Genomic DNA, 17,612 nt, shown 5'->3' with positions numbered 1-17,612 from the left:
TATGACTCCAAGTATTTTAAAACTATTTTACTATCTCTATTTTATTCAGATCAAGCATAGACACGTTTTGTGTTTAATTTTCTTCCCATGACAGCGACTTGTATGTTTTATAAAGATCTTTAATTAAATAACTTCAACATACAGCAGCAAACAGCACCACAATAACCACGTGGGACATTTAAAACAAGGTCATAAAATAGACAACATGCCTGGACCTTAGTATAACTATACAGAGAAACAAATGGGAGTTACAACAATATGAGAATTTCATCACATTACAACACATTGTTTAAACTTTTCAAATAAATAAACCAAGTACAAACGACACAAGGATGTTCAGAATCAACACAAAGCTCAGCAGCATCATGAAAGCTCACCGTCTGTGCCATGTGCATTTCAGTCTGTTGGAACCGATTTTCAACCTCAGCCTCGGAAAAACGCTCACTATGAAAACCAGACAGTTTGAACGTGAACCAAACCAACAATAAAACTGTCACAATTGAAAATCCTTCGTTAATAAGTTAATAGATAGCCACAATGCTTAGCTGAAGAACAAATAAACCTGCTCTCCATTGCTCATTTTGGCAGCACACTACTGGTGGAGTGCTGTGCATGCTGGGCTGTAGACAAGAAGTGAACTAACCATTTAGTTTTTTGAAATCCCTCCATGAATCCTGCTAAGATATGCAACTCCAGATTCAATGTGAAGTGTTGAGTTTGAAAGGTTCAAATTAATAATTCATACAGCACCAACCTTCATGAGCATCATACACGATAAAAATTACGCTGACGTGATGCAAATACTGTTGATGGAACAAAATATTCCTGTTGGCTTATGACGTGGGCGTGCTACATGATTGTCCAGAGACCAGTGATGTCCCTCGAGTCCCAGTTCACTCTCTGATTCCCATCATCAACTTCAGTAAGTGGGCCTCCATCACCTGTTGAACTAAACAGAAAAATACAGTGTGTTATTGTGTGTCACGTCAAACTTGTAGCAAAGGGGAGTGAGTATTTTCTTCATTTAAAAAGCTGAGCAGCAAATTCAATACACATTCCCTGATTGTTTAATGTATTTTTTGCATTCTGTCTTATAATTAATTCATGAAAATATCAGAGCGATAGGAATAGTTTAGGTGTCTAAGTTGAATACCTCTGCCAGGGACGTTAAGTTGTCACCGCTGGCTGTTTGTTTGTTGGTTTGTGTGTTGGTTTTAATAAACGAACTTGGTGGTGTTATGGGATAGGGCAGTTTTTTTTAATTTTCCCAGTTTTCCCAGTAAAACATTCTGGCACATTTAGGGAACTGATATTTATGAGTGTGAGAAATTTTGTTCAGCTAGATTGTATTTAAGGAGGCCTCAGTGGAGGTATGCATTCTTCTGAGAACAAATCTAGTTTAAAAGTATTTTATAAAATGTTTTGCTCTGACGTCAAATCTATCTTTAACTTTGACGTGTTTACCAGTCCAGTCTGTATAAACTAACTGTGGTGGGGAATCATGACACTTTGTTTCAGGGTTTCATGAAACAGTTCAAAAGCTCAATTTAAATAGAATATAATTTTTGACAGAAAGAGGGAAGGTACATGTGAGACAAACATACTGTGTATACCCTCATGTCTTTATAGCTCAGACTATATGTTTATCTTTTTACATACCATTTCGGTGGCCCATAGCCACAGCCATGTCCATCGCATTGAACCCAGAATCTGACTCTATGGTAGGATCTGCACCACTTTCTGCAAGACATACAAACGTACATGAAAATAATTATTGTACTTCTTGATGTAATGTATCTTATTCAAAAAGATGCTGATTCTTCTTAAAGAAATGTTTATACAGATGGATAATGGCCAGAGGTGTTACTGTCATCAAAAGATTTGTCCTCACCTAACAGGATTTCAACACAGCGCACATGGTTGCCGTGGACAGCGTACAGCAGGGGGGCTCCTCCGTTCTGAAACCCACAGAGGCAACATCACTACAAGACGGAAGTTCATACCAATACTAAACGCTGACTACAAAGTAGGTGAAATATCTCCCTTATATAATAGTTTTACTGTCATATTCAACTTAACCAGGTCCAGTGAACATAAAAAGCTTTAGTATTCTTACCCAGTCGTATTCGTTGACATCAACACCACAGTCGATGAGCATCTTCACAATATCAGTGTATCCCTTACTGCAAGCCAAAGACAATGCACTTTCCCTCCCTTTGGCCAGGACGTTAGGGTCAGCGGCCTACAGCGAAGAAGGACACAGAAGGAAAACCAGTTTATAAATACAGATGTAATACAGATGTAGCTCTGATGGATATAAAACCATTAGATCTGAGTTATATGGGAAGATCATTTTTTCATACATTTTGGAGCAGAAACTCGACAACAGCGATTTGTCCATGTGCAGCTGCCCACATCAGGGGAGTGAAGCCTTCATCATCTTGGTGATTGATCACAGTCTCTATCAACACGACACGTAAAAAAAACACACAAACATGGAGACTTCATATACATACCTACCATCAGCACATTCATTATCACTATATACATGTTGAAGTGGGTGGAGCTTATCCCAGCTGGCACTGGCAGACATGGAAATATTTTAAATAAAGATTGAACTTCAAGTAGAACTACAGCCATAGAAAATTACTTATTCTGTGGATTCAAAATAGTTAATAAATGATATACTGTATTAACATATTATATAATGTGGTGGTGTCAGGATTATCAGGAAAACTCTCTCTTTCTCCCTCTCTCCATATATATATATATATACCTGAGGACTGCCTACCTTGTTCAATCCTGCTGGCCAGAAACACCATTTCTCCTTGGGCTGCCAGCTGATGAATGGACAAAGCTGAGAGGAAATGTGTGTATCGATTAACATGTGGACTTGATTCATTTGAAACATATTAATAAAGATTTAAGTCAATGCAACGATGTTACTCACAATGCACCAGAAGAGGTGTGGAAGAAACCTCATTGCCGCGGTGTTTGTTGGTGAGGGTGGTGGACTGTTTGATGGGGGAGAAATGTTTGGTGGTGGATGGTGTGTAAACATGGCGCATTTGTATCCCTGGCGAGGGGGAGGTCTGGATATTGCACTCGGCTGAAGGAGAGGGAAGACTTGTATCAGTTACAGCCTTTTCACACAAGGTAACACCAGTGATCGCTTAAACAACTGATATACAAGGTTCCACCTCTTCCTTCTTACCTTTGAATAAAACAGAAGCCACTTCCAGATCGGAGTTCACCTGATCCTCGATGTTCTTGCTGTCTTCTTCGTTAAGCGACTTGACGAATCTTGAGCAGACGTTCATGTCAAAGCGGTTGGGCAGGATGAACTTGATGCCCATGGCCACATTTTGGGTGCCGGGGTCATCTGGGCTTGTGCCCTCAGTCTTGATGGCACTTAAGTCTGGCATCACGCAGATCCCCTCCATGTCCTCAGGCCCCATGGAGCACTCTCCTGTCCCGTCTGAGGCTGACGCGCTGCTGCTGTCCATCCTCTGATCACTCACCGAGCCGTCACACTGAGGTCAAACTGAAGCCACTGAGCGCCTGAAATGCAGAAACACTTAAATATGAATCTATGATTAGATCCCAAGCAGCCAAACACAAGAGGATGCAATAACTACGAAAGTGCACATCTTATATTCCTATTTTATTCATATTCCTACCAACCTCAATACATTGTCTTTAAATGTAAACAACTACTGAAACTTTGCACTCTTGTTCATAGTTTATCATCTCTTGTATTTAGTATCTTGTTCAGATGCTTATTCGTTGTTCTATTATATTTACTACTTTACTGTGTATTCTAGTACTTTATTGGGAATCATTTATTTACGTTATGTTTATTACCTTCTATTTTGAGCTATTTATATTATTAGCATCTGCTTTATTGCTACTTCGCTCTATGTGCAAAGCCCTTGACTTGGTGCTATAACACAATAATGTCCACATTTGGGATTAATACAGTACATCTATCTATCTGTTAGCTGTCAGTTAGCATGCTAGCTATCGTAACCTTCCATCAGGGACAGTTACTCCCTGACTGAGGCTAATGACATCTAACATTGACACACATTATGTCTATAGACGTCTATGAAAGCTTTTTGTTCAGAAATGAAAACACAACTCACTCGGTAACACATTGTTTTTCTCTGATATCTGTTCCTCTGCTCTCGGTGTTTGTGTACATGTGCGCATGCGCGGTTGGTGGCGTCCACAAAGACGTACGTCCACTATTAACCTCCCCCCGTTGTTTTCCTTTTTAGTTCCGGAGCCTCGAAATCATTCTGATATAAAAACTTGATACTACACTGGTGTACTTGTTAAGTTATCTAAAAATAATTACTCTTATACAAAAAAAAGGCACAGTCTGGATTTCGCAGTAGGTTTGTACACGCTTAACTTATCTGTAGTTTAAAAACATATTAATTTACACACTGTTCTGATAATATCAGTGTGGACTTGGTAAAAAAATGAAATTCAAACGCATATACTACGCCATTGTTATATATAGAAAATTAAACAAAATTTGTCATCGGAAAGTCTTACAAAAGGTTTTCTATAGTCTATATATCAGCATTTTTATTTGACTCTTTTTTAATGTGACTGTCTAAAACCTAAAGTTGGTGATTTACTAATTGGTGTGATTAGGCTATGCATGATAAACAGTGTAGAAGTCCCTGTAGTATGTATCCAATTCACTGTAGTCGTAAATACAATGATAATAGATAGGTAATGGAGTGTTATGTAGGCTGTTATTATATTATACAATCTAAACTTCCCTGTATATAATCACTGAACAAAGAACAAAGAGAACAAAGAAAATATTGTTTTGTTGACAAACTCAACCGCTCAGTCCCAATTTAAAGACCGTTTTATGTTATCAGTGTGTTTGAGAAAACATGTGATGAGCATTCTGTTTTTGTATTTTTTGTTTTTGTGCAACTTTGTTTATTGATATTTGTCCATCACACCATCAGGCAGTTCAACAGGCAGACAGGGAGGTCATTTAGTTTCTAATTTGTCGTCTCTAATCAGGAGGTGAAGGGTCGTGGCTATTCCACCACGGTGCTATGTAGACACCAGGGGGTCATCGAGATTCTACAAGCTTCCCGAGTCAGCAGCAATGAGTCGCAAAGATCACATGTAACTCTGGTCTCCGACAACTTGTTTTGACAGTGTATGAGTCTCAATGTGTGCAGTGAAATCCACAGTGTGATGCACTCACTACCTGCACGACACCAGGATCACATGCACTGAAAACAATAAGACCAGATTTCTTAGATCTAAACCTCTCAGAACATCCCTTGAATTTTGCAGCATTGAAAAAACAAATGTGAGATAAAATATGAACCATGTGGAATGTTATATAAAAAACTTCCACAAGATGGCAGAACTGTACGTTCACTCACTTCTTATTTACTTGTACACTTGTGCCAACAGATGGCACCACAGTCTCAGAGGGTATAGTTGCAGTACATGCAGGGTTTGTGGGTTTTGTTCATCTCCAAAAGGGCCTTTAACCCTCTTATCCCATCATTCAAGCAAGACAACACTGTCCGGGTGGAACTTGATGGATTAACTCAGCTTGCTGACTGTGTTAAAAAGTGTTGTGTGCCAGTGTTGTTGTAGACTGTCAGCTCTGACATCGTTTAAGATGTGTAATCTGTAGCTCATTATCAGTCAGAGGGATAAGTCTGGGAGCAGGAAGGGTGGGAAAGTCGTTCTCTCGTTTCCTGTTAACGTCATGTGTCTCTGTCTTCTGTTGTCTGGTTAAAGTTACAATCCAACTGAGAGAAGGAGGAACATTAGGAATGAAAGTTTTCCATGTAAAGTGAGCACTGGTATAAAACAGTGCTGTGATTTCCCCCCTGAATGCCCAAGTTATTTATACTTCACTTTTCACATCTTTCACTGCAGTTACATTATATTGGTAGTAATATATTTGTGTCAAGTTGAATGTCAATGCATAGTACTACTGTCACATTACAATAGTTATACGTGTATTAAAAGTGAAGTGCATAGAAATCATAAGGAAATAATTCTCATAACTTTTTTATAGTGACTGTTGACAGATCTTAGTGTTTTTGCCACGTCAGATTTAGCTTTGTATATGTTCATAGGGATTGGGTTAGCCATGTTGCACCACCATGTTTCTACAGTAGCCCAGAATGGACAAATCAGGCAGATATCGCCTTTCGCATTTGTACATTGATGCAACAGCGTGAATTACGACAGATAAAGAAGAGCCGTCGCCCTTAAAGTGATCCCATGTAAAGGACAAGGATCGATGACGAAACATAGCTTAGGCCAGTTTGAGAGGAGTCACGAAGGAACTTGCCAGAGTAAGATAAATGAAAGTTGAATAAAATTAGCGAGTAGCATTTTTTGAAATGTATGATCCAGCATTATTAGAGCTTGACCAATTTCACTCAAAGTCAAGATTTTGGTCTTTGCTATTTGTGACAAAAAACTTGACAAAGTGACAAAACAGCATATCCAATCCATACCTTTGCATTTCTGAGATACGTAATTACTAAATACGTGTTATCTCTTCATATATGCATGTATCAGCTCTGATTTTAGACACTTGACACATCACTACATACAGTGGTGTAGATATGATGTAAAAATAAGTTCCACAAATAATATATATATTTCATTTAGTTAATAGAATGAAAGGTATAAAGCAGTATTATTATATAGGCTTATTGGATGATTGTTATTGATCTAGATGTATGAGGTTGAGATAGAGCTAATACTTAATATAGTGTTTAACCGATACAAATAACTCATGATTAATATGTTGAGCTGTAATATAAAAGTAGTGAAGTAGAAATTACAGTATTGCCCACTGAAATTAAGTGGAGCTTGAATATTAGGTATCAGGCCATAACATGAAAATAAGGTTTAATTACCTTCAAACATAATTATACTTTGACAGGTTCAAACGTTAGAAGTATAATCAATTCTATTTTCCAACAATTGTGTGTAAATGTTGGACACATAATTTGCACCTCTTTGTAAATTGTGGCCTCTTTATGGGCTCTGTATTAGATCTGCCACTGCAACTGACTCCATGTTCCCCCTACTAATGCCATGAAGTGGTGCGTTGATGTGGCTGTAGATGGAGGGATGGATAGATAGATAGATAGATAGATAGATAGATAGATAGATAGATAGATAGATAGATAGATAGATAGATAGATAGATAGATAGATGGATGGATGGATGGATGGATGGATGGATGGATGGATGGATGGATGGATGGATGGATGGATGGATGGATGGATGGATGGATGGATGGATGGATGGATGGATGGATGGATGGATGGATAGGTAGGTAGGTAGGTAGGTAGGTAGGTAGGTAGGTAGGTAGGTAGGTAGGTAGGTAGGTAGGTAGATAGATAGATAGATAGATAGATAGATAGATAGATAGATAGATAGATAGATAGATAGATAGATAGATAGATAGATAGATAGATAGATAGATAGATAGATAGATAGATAGATAGATAGATAGATAGATAGATAGATAGATAGATAGATAGATAGATAGATAGATAGATAGATAGATAGATAGATAGATAGATAGATAGATAGATAGATAGATAGATAGATAGATCAATTTAGTAGAAACTTGATTGATACCAAAGGAAATTTAGGCATCCAGTATAGCTTAAAACTCACATACAGGGCCAGAATTAAGCACTTAAGAATTGCGGCTGTAAAGTATAGTTAAAGGGCTGTGCAAATAGCCTACAACTGTAAGTAATAAATACAAAATCTAATCTAAACTTATGAAAGTGTGACCTTAAACCAAAACCTAAAATTGTGTTAACAGAACAAAGTCATTTTCTATGAAGGTTGTGCAGATAGTCAAGAGTTTGTTCATTCTTTCTTGAAAAATATTGGTAAAAGACGATAGAAAAGGCATATGCGTACAGTAATGCTGATGAGAGCCAGTATGTGTGTGTGTGTGTGTGTGTGTGTGTGTGTGTGTGCCAGGGGGCTGGACCACAGAGGGGGCAGGCTGCAGAGAGGGAAACTTCTCCGGCGACACCTGCGAACAGACCGTGAGCCGCTTCCCTCCCGGAGCGAGGAGAAGAGACGGATGAGACGCAGCAGAAACATGCAGAACAAAAGCGTCGGAGGCTTTCCCCAGTGATCAAGTGAAGGAGGAGAGACAGCGAGCAGCGGAGGAAAGTTTCCACTGACAGAGAAAAGTCGCGATCATCGGATCTGAGTCTGCGGCGGACCGGACAGAGGAGACACGACAGCAGGTAACGGCTGGAAACTGTAGAACCACAGATTCTAACAGATCGGGAGGAGAAGGAGTCGGGTGTTTTTCACATGGTGCATCTGCTGCTTCTGGAGCTTCCTTCCAGTTGTTGAGGGAGTTCTTTCTCTCCACAGCCAAAGTGCTGCTCATTGTGGGAACTGTTAAGTTTCTCTGAGCATTTTAAGCTTTCTATGCAAAGTACCTTGAGATAAATAATATTATGATTTGGCGCTATACAAATAAAATAGAATTGCTGCTGCGTTCACAGGTAAGACGCGAGGCATGGCACGTGCAGGGTCCAGGGTCTGCACTCGGTCTTTATACCAACTCTTCCTCCGTCCGGTGCTGGGATCACTTCACGACTGAATTCATTCCCTGACTGGACTCGATTGTTCCATGCAGGAGCGTCACTGCACAGCGCAAAGCAGCAGAGGTCGTGTGTTGTTCCTGTGGGATGTTTAAAGGGATAGTTCACCCCAAAAATGGAAATCCACTCATTAGCTGCACACCACCATGGCGATGGAGAGGTGGGTGACGTGTTTGGGTCCACAGAACTCTTCTGGAGTTTTAGGGGTGAGCGGTGTTGCAGCCAAATCCAATACAATTGAATTTTAAAAACAAACGAAACAAATCCAAGTGCAGCAGTAACAGCAGCTATCGCGAGTTCTCGGGAGAACTGCAGCAGGAACTAAGACAAGGATACTGGAGGACATTTAGGCTAAAAAACAGTGTAAATGATACCGGTTCAATTCGAATTTGAATTTCGAAACTTGGATGACACCACAGGAGCAGTATAGGCCTAGAGTCAATCAATGTTTTCTTTTCTGTTGTTTTTTATTCTTTAAAGAATCTGTCCCCATTTAGTTCAATTGTATTGGATTCGGCTGCAACCCTGTTTACCCCTGAACGTGTTTTGTGGACTCAGACACTTCCACCCACCCCTCCATCGGCATAGTAGTCAGTAGATAATGAGGGGAGTTTCATTTTTGGGTGAACTATCCGTGCAAGTGCTGATAATGTGTATATACCAACTTTCTAAAGCTAGAAAAGGTGGCAGGAGTGTGTTTACACTGTGCTGATAACAGATCACCCATAATAGCTCATGCAGATCCCGGTCTAAAATTGCCTGTTCTCTTGCTCTGGAGATACTTCAGAATTATTCCTTTTATTGTTTGTGTGCTAGACGTTGTGTGCAGAGCTTTTTAAAAACAGTTTATGGTGCAGATTGAAGTTAGAAAACTTTATTTTCATCCTACCTGAATTATCTGGTAACACTTTTGCATCACATGATGTCACAGTGACATGGTTGAGCGACAGCGATGCAGCTAATTGTGGCCTCTGTGCTTGTCTCGTCATTGCATCGAGCACATTCAAGAAATGAGTAACACTGCTGTGAAATGTTTCTCCATTCCCAAATATAAGAGTCTGGAGTAAATGAAAGTGTTTATACAAGATGCTGAAAGCAGAAACAAGGACATTTTCATACAGCAATCCTTCAAAAACAAAAACCCAAACTCGTCATGTGAAAGGAATTATTCAATCATGCATCACCTGAATAAAAATAGAAATCTAAGGACAACAGGATCAACTTGCTCACGTCTGAAAACATTTATGCCACATGCACAGAAGTAGAAATGAGTTTCCCTGATGCTTGTTGACAGCGAGCGTTCTCTTGTTGTGTGTAATCTCTGTTCTCACGCTCTGTTCTGGAGTGCGTGGCCATCAGCCAGGTCAGGTTTCTTATTCACACTGAACATGTCAGAGGCTAAAGTCAGGCTGAGGACAATGATTGACAAATGCTGTTCAGACTAGAAGAACTCAACCCTAATCTGCGGATTTAAAGACAGGTTTTTACTAGTACGGTTTTTTATTTTGGGTTCATGTTCCATTAAATTTAGCTAATAGACGATTCAAAAGTCGTCTTTGAGCTCTGATAGATCCTCTTTATTGTGTGGATTCAGATTGTCTTTAAACCTTACTTAAACAAAAGCATGAGAGAATATTTATTTTGTGTTGACCTAATGGGTCGTAACCTGCCAACCTAGGACAATGTTTATTCTTTAATACGAAATGTTCCTCCTCTAGTTCCACATGTGGCCTGGTGATATGAGGAGGATTAAAAACAGAGTGAGACGCCCAGGCCTGTGGCACTGCACTCCTCTATGGATAAGATGTCCTTTGGCCACAATATTACAGTAAACAAATGTAATCGTGATATTATTGTGAGATAAACCCTAAGGACACCAGTCAGTGCTTTACAATATAGCGTGACTGGACTTGCTATTGAGACACCGAATCCTGTTGTTGGTGCTGTGTTACTTTACAGGTTCATTTTCACAAAACAACATAATGTTACTTTGGGTTGGACTAAGATTCAAAAGATAGTGCCCCCAACCATTACGATTTTACTTTATATTTAAATGGAGTAAATTTGAACGTATAACAAAGTAATGGGTTGTGTTTTGTTGTTGTTACTAGACAATTAATTGATTAGTCAAATGCAGAAACGCCAAACATGCTCTAGTTCAAACTTTTTCATCATCGTGAACAGAATATACGTGGAAAACAAAATAAGATATTTCAAGACCATCCCCAAGGCAAAACCAGACATTACAATTATTCCACAGCAACACTTTGTCTTGAAGAAGAGTAGAAGAACAGATTAAACACTAGTTATAGTGTACAAGTACATGAGAATTTTCCAGTTTTTCTATCTGGGCTTCAATGAAACAACAGACATAGAAATTCCAGTCCTACCAGCCGTTTTTTGTGTGTGCTGAGTTTGACAACTGAACGGCTCTACCAATGGTCAGGATTTGTTTGAGCAAGTTGTTTCTGAAAAAATCTGCTGTGAGGAGCATTGCCATCATCATTATCATCATCATCATCATCATCATCACTACCATCTGACATCAGACACCTCGCTAAAGAGAAGCAGTTCCATTCGAACAGTTACTGTGATATGTGTTGAGCAAAGGATGTCATAGAAAATAAAATGGCCTTGGATAGGATAACGGTTCCCACCCCTGGTCTAGACAAAGTGCGGCCTGCAGAGCTGATACGGCCGTGCAGCTTTGAAGTCATGCACTATTCACAGCTGAGAGGGAAGTCACAGACGATCAGGTGTGTGCAGAAGATACAGTTACTCTTCCCTCCCTGGCTCTTTTCTGCCTGAAGACTCCGACACTGTAGCTGTTGTAGTTTCATCATCCACACTGTTGTAGACCTCAAGGCTGTAAGCAGAGCGTCATACATATCGGAGGGTATACACATCTCACATCGCTCGCCTTAAGACGGTGAGCTTCATTCTGGGGCAGCTCAGTTCACTGGCTGCAGATGTTTCTCCTCTTGTTTCTGGCTATGAAAGACAATTCGTATTAGACATTGACAATATGACAAAAACAAACTATACTATACTTTCTTATACTGTACAAGTAGAGACAACTGTCGAGAGTTGCATTTTAATTTGAAAAAGTGTCATTTGTTGATGTCCATCATTACATTATAGTAACGTGATTATTTCCTCTCTAGGCATCTGTTGGATGGGGGCGAAAATGGAGGTGAACAGAAGAGCGGTGCCTCTATATGTAAGTGCCTACATCTCTTTGCTTGTGTGATTCTCTCATGTGCTGCTGGTCTTGTATCGGGGTCTGTTTTTTTTGGGTGTGGTCAGTCGAGTACATGAACCTGGGCCACTCGCCCACATTTAGACCCAATTCCTGTTTTTTGTCCTCACCAGAATTAGATCACTCCTCGGTCTGTCCCTCCAGCCCTCCCTTTACCCCCCCCCACCTCTCTCTGTGTCTCAGTCCTCACTCTCCGTCTGTGCACTGGTTGACTGGCAAGCCTTGTGTCGCAGGTGAAACCCAAGCCAGGAGGGTTTCAGTCCCTGGGGAAGCCAGGGCCTTACACAGCCTGTTCACCGGCTGACAGGGCCTCCTGAAAGCATGGCCTCCACTGTGAGCATGGGGCCCAGAATAAGAGATATATTTGTTTCTTGGCTTTTTTAAGACCACTCACCCCATTTTTCAATCAAATAAATAAACATTTTTCTTTTGGAAAGTGTGTAATAGAGTTCAGGGTGTGCAGGTGTGTTTGAATTATTGTTTTAAACCTTTTATTTTGACATAGTAAAACTCTGTTTCGTGCTGTTACTTTCATTTCTTCCATCTGTCCTCCTGCTACCCTTCAGTCCTCCGTAACCCCCATCGTTCACCCTCTCTCTCTCTTTCTCTCTGAGTCTGCCCCTCTCTCTCACCCCTATTCTCCCGTCTGCGTGGAAGCGTGGGTGGGCCAGTCACTGAAGCGTTGCCAGATTTCTGGTAAGCAGAGTGCCGGCTTGTTTTGCTGTGTCACCAGTTTCAGACGGGGGGGGTGGGAGGCTCACTCCGAAACCTTCGCTTGTAATCGCTGGTAGAAGCTGATTGAGGACCGCTCTGAAACCCTGGCATGTGAATCATTGCAGGCTCTACCACCCCGTACACACACACACACACACACACACACACACACACACACACACACACACACACACACCTCTCCATTAGGAGGAAGTGGCGTCTCCACCCTCGAAGGTCACAGCTCAACAGGAGCAACTCTCACTGCTGAATGAGATCCAGATTTCAATGGCGGCCTTTGTGTGGACAAGCCACGGCACACTGCTGCAAAATAAAGGCTGTTATTGTAACACGCCTGGTAAGGTTTTATGGTGCACCTCCACACTTCCAGCATAGTGTCAGACCCACAGGAGATACTGTTGGGCCAGATCAATGGATAAATGGGTGCATTCAATTGCAGGCAGCAAACGAGGGGGTTTAATGAGGTTTTTATTGCGCTCCAGTGCAGGACTTCATGTCAGAGGGATTCTGTCGTCCAGGTGTGCGCACGACTGGTTGGCCGTTTTACAACCCCTCAGTTTCACCCTGCTGTTTTTCAAATTTGCACAGTTTAATGTCTCAGGGGTTCTGAAATCAAACCACATTTTTTGATTCATCTAGCAGCCAAACACACTCCTGATGGAAAATATTCTTTTGAACGTTCATCCCGCTTCACTTTCCCCTTCTGTTCAGTTCATCCCAAACCAGCTCCACGAGATTATGTGATTAACCTGGAGCTGTTGTTTTTTGTGCAGAATCAGTGTAATTCACGCCCATACTAACACGCCTGAAAACTCATATCACGTGGCCACTCATGTACACTGTCCATGTGCGTGCTGGTGTAAACAGGAAGCGTTTGGTTGTTTGTTGCAGAATTGTCACAGATTGCTTGAATAACAACTCTTCTCCTACACATGTAAACAGTTGCTTCACAACAGCTGTTAGCAAAGACAACAGGGTCAGCAACACTTGATTATCCATGTTGCGTTCTGTACTGGCAGCCGAGGCAAGTGGTTGTGGGTGTCTACGTCATAGTGTCAAAACATCACCAACTCTGCCCGTACAGACTACAACGTAGCACCAAAGTTTTCAAAAATAAATTGGGACCAGCAACATTTCCAAACTTCTTTCTATTAGCGATTCCACAACTCCAGCGTAGTGTGAACGCCAGGTGTATTCGAGTTGATGCGTTTTCACACCAAAACGTAGTAATGGGATTGGGGCCTATGTCTGGAGACTGAGCTGCTCCACCTGGCTCTGTTCCTCATGGTTATTGTGAGCCTGTTATCTCAGTTCAGCCCAACTTCATGTTCAGTAATGGGGCTAGATTAGCCACATCCTTGTTCTACATGTTTGTTCAGTTGCCAGTAAGGTTGGATTGGGATGCTTATCACATGCTCTTTGCATTGGCAAGGTGATTTTCTGGGTTTATGATGTTTGTTTGCTCCTGTAAGTGCTGGACTAATTTTGTTTACAATGGTTTTCACATGTTGAACCAGTCAGTGTATTGATAATCCAGTCTATCATAAAAAAGAAGAAAACAAAAGCAAATAACATGTCCTTTAAAAGTGACTTTCTCAGGTACTGTAGATGTAAAAAAAATCAACACTATAATAATAAACTATTTATGAAGTCCTTTTCAAAACAGATATAAAGAACAAGACAACAAATCTATAAAATTGAAAGATAATAAATAGAAAAAACTGCACAGATAAAATCAAGAAAGGCTTTTTTGGTAGAAGTACCTCTACTAGTAAAAGAGAAACATACAAGAACCTTAAATAAAAATAATGATTAAAAAATGGGTAATTCCAGAACTTTAGGGCCCTGGCTGCAAAGGCTCTGTCCCCTTTTACCCTGTTCTGTGGAACAGTGAGAAGACCTCTGTTCGAGGATCTGAAGCTACGCAGAGGCTCATACGGGATTAAAAGGTCTAAAATATAATCAGGAGCCAGGCCGTGCAGTGCCTTTAAAGGTTTTCAACAATATCTTAAAATCAACCTTAACCTGTGATATGATCAAGCCTCTGGGTTATCGCTTTCAGCAAAACCCATAACAAAATCAAAACAAATTCCTCAAAATCCCAGCACTTCTGGGTATTATTACATAATAATAAGTCTATACTTGGCAGTGGTCTTCTTTGATGGGAAATGTTTGTGACACCATGCCAGTTCTGCTGACGGCCTTTCTTGACATGTACACTCGGTATTAGTATCTCATTTGCACAGCAGATTAAATCGGAGGTATGTGTTTCAGCGGCGTATGAGAACAGACCCACAGTGCAGTGCTAGTTGTCACACTCGAGGCTGCAATGAGACTCTGGTCCACTGACTTTCTCTCAGCTCAGATAGGAGAAGCTAATGTGTCACTTTTTAAATGTTGACGTACACGTTTACATTTGAAAAATACTTTGCTTGATTATTAACTTGTATGTTTATTGGCTAGACGGAACACGTCCAAGTATAATATTTTTCTCAGCCGTCTGTTGCATTTCGATCAAAGCCATGCTGTGTTACACTGATTTAAAGTGACTCCAACAGTTGTCTTGTTTTCACTGTCATTTTATAAAAGGAGTTTTAGAGGCTTTGTCATAATGAGACAAATAAAACTGTCCCTTGTGTCAGCTCCTTTACAAACAGCTCCTCCCTACGCAGTGAAAAAGAGTTAATATTTAAAAAAAACAATGCCGTGTTGCTGCTGACGTCAAGGCTGCCGTCTCACTAAGACAACTGACTGTTATTGGAGCTGTTTTTGTTTTTGCAGTGGCACTGATCTTGCTCCCCTGACGTCACCTACGTGTTGCTCTCAAGAGATCATGGCAGAGAGCTGCAGACCTGATGACTGCTGGTTTCCTGGAGACCACAGGCAGGTTTTTTTCCCCCCCGACTGGTCGGACAACAACATGTGGGGATTACAAAATCATGTCGCTGTTGTCATTGGATTGGTTGTTTTAAGGGTAATCAGTATTAAATAGAATACCCGATAATTGTTTTGTCATTTAAAGGTGACCCCTGCATGGCATTGTTGCCTTTTCGATTTATAGTGAGCTCTCCATTAAGTGAGAAACCTCCTCATCTTCCATAATGAACACATTGAGCTTGACCTGAAAACTGCCCATGTGGGAGGCATGAGGAAAAAGCACGAGGTGTTGAATATTTCATTGTCACTGGATAAGGCTGTGTCATGATAACGCCAAGGAGAAAAGGCCATAGATCACATCAGTCTGACATCTTATCACCACCCTGCCACACTCCTTCCTCTTTCCTGAGGCACAATAGATACAGTTTGGATCAAGCAAATTCTCTCTGATCAAATTGTCCGGGTGTAAAGCAATATCATCTGAGGCTGCTGCAGACTGTTGGGACCATGAAATGAGAGCTGGAGTGTCCTCGGAGGACAGAAAACCAAATCAGAAGATATTGGAAAGAAGTGTTCACATATGTTGCGTTGTATTTCATAGACAAATAAATATAAAAGCTGGAAGACCACAGATTGTATACAATACCAAGGACAGACCGTGGATAAAGCCTCTTGATGCTAATGATTTATTGGAAGGATTATCGGCCCATGGGCAGAGCCACTGGGGCCGAGGCCCCTGGTGAAATCTAATTGGCCTCTTAAGTGCCACTGTCCTGTCAGAAGACTATTATTCTATTTTTATTTTCCCAGCTTTTTTGAAGTTCACAATGTGCTTGAACTAGGAACAATTTTCAAAAGGAATGACTTAAATGTGCACCATCACTGAATGAGGAATTGTGCATTGCTGTTAACATATTACTGGCCCCACTGTGTAATTGTGGCCCCTTTATGGCCCCTGATTTAGAAATATACTGAATTAACCAGATCTCTGTACAAGTTTATGCAAACAATGGCCAAATAAAATTCCTCCATTTCTTAAATGTTAAAATAACTTAATGTAGAATTGATTCTTCTACTTTTCTAACTGGATTCCTTGTGTCTATATTAGCCTGAAATCAGAATGCCTGCCCAAACCATGGACCAACATCTAATCTTTACATTTTGTGGAAAAACAATCAGTGATAACATTAACAGTGTTAAGTGCGCACTAAGGGGTCCTGCCGCTCACCACTTAGTGCGCAGAAGCTGTGGCTCGAGTCAGACCTCCATTATGACGCTGGACTATAGACTCAAAGGAGCAACTTTTCAAAGCCCCCTGTAGAGTTCAGTGGCACGGTGAGTACAAAGGGAGACTGATGTCAGTGTTAATATTCAGTTTATATTGCAGACTTTACATTAACCCCATTATTGATTCGTTAACCAGGAGCATATGGCCTTTCCCTAGGAGGTTGTGTGAGAAATCTTTGGCCTGTAATTACATTTTACCCGTGAGCACGTCCAGAATAATTAACATAATGTAATCTCAAGGGAAAGAACAGCTAACCTCAGTCGACATCCCCATCAACCCCCAACCATATTTAGCTTGACTTTTACTTTGAATTTGACTCTGTTCAAAAACGTCTTCAGTATCCAAATCTAGAGTCATGTTTATTTTATCCAGACTAGTGGCCAAAAAGGAAATATTAGTACTGCTGCAAAATACTAGTAAAAGATAAAGTCATTCGAACCACATGGGGGGAACAACATGGGAAACAGCATGAAAGAATCATCGTGGTGGGAATATTTTCTTGCTGACGTTAGCATTTAGCCCAAAGCGCTGCTGTGCTCATGTACAGCCTCTCCCAGCTGCTGTAGCGTGGCTCCTAGTCTTGTGTAATAATACTGTCGATTATATTTAATCCATGCACACTCTAACCTGTAATTGTCACCTGTGTGGGCTTTGGACCCTTGTATTTAGTGAGATCCTGCTAAACTGTTAAGACTCTGGACCACAGCGATGCACAGAGACGCCGCAAAGAGAGAAACGTCTGCTATCTTTTAAACGATAAGACGATGCAGGCACTAAAAATATATTTAAACAT

At 40.7% G+C, this 17,612-nt stretch overlaps 2 protein-coding genes across 2 annotated transcripts in view; one reads left to right on the top strand and one right to left on the bottom strand.

The window, feature by feature from the left end:
- Positions 1-137: 137 nt before the first annotated feature.
- On the bottom strand, positions 138-4,219 carry ankra2 (ankyrin repeat, family A (RFXANK-like), 2). Its single transcript, XM_061073902.1, has 9 exons — positions 4,146-4,219; positions 3,215-3,561; positions 2,951-3,109; positions 2,792-2,857; positions 2,364-2,461; positions 2,117-2,242; positions 1,892-1,958; positions 1,660-1,740; positions 138-949 (listed from the first exon to the last, which is right to left on the bottom strand). Exons 2-9 carry the CDS (start codon positions 3,504-3,506, stop codon positions 894-896), a joined length of 945 nt encoding a protein of 314 aa, XP_060929885.1. The 5' UTR covers positions 3,507-3,561; positions 4,146-4,219; the 3' UTR covers positions 138-893.
- A 4,044-nt stretch (positions 4,220-8,263) lies between these two features.
- Positions 8,264-17,612, top strand: part of arhgef28a (Rho guanine nucleotide exchange factor (GEF) 28a) — a 52,090-nt gene continuing 42,741 nt past the window's right edge. The window contains exons 1-2 of the mRNA XM_061075772.1: positions 8,264-8,297; positions 11,828-11,883. Coding sequence (XP_060931755.1) covers positions 11,839-11,883 — 45 coding nt within the window. The 5' untranslated portion in view covers positions 8,264-8,297; positions 11,828-11,838. The remainder of the gene's footprint in view (positions 8,298-11,827; positions 11,884-17,612) is intronic.

This window comes from Limanda limanda, chromosome 1 (genome assembly GCF_963576545.1).
Source record: "Limanda limanda chromosome 1, fLimLim1.1, whole genome shotgun sequence".
Classification (NCBI taxonomy): Eukaryota; Metazoa; Chordata; class Actinopteri; order Pleuronectiformes; family Pleuronectidae; genus Limanda; species Limanda limanda.
This window is presented reverse-complemented; position numbering and strand designations above follow the sequence as displayed.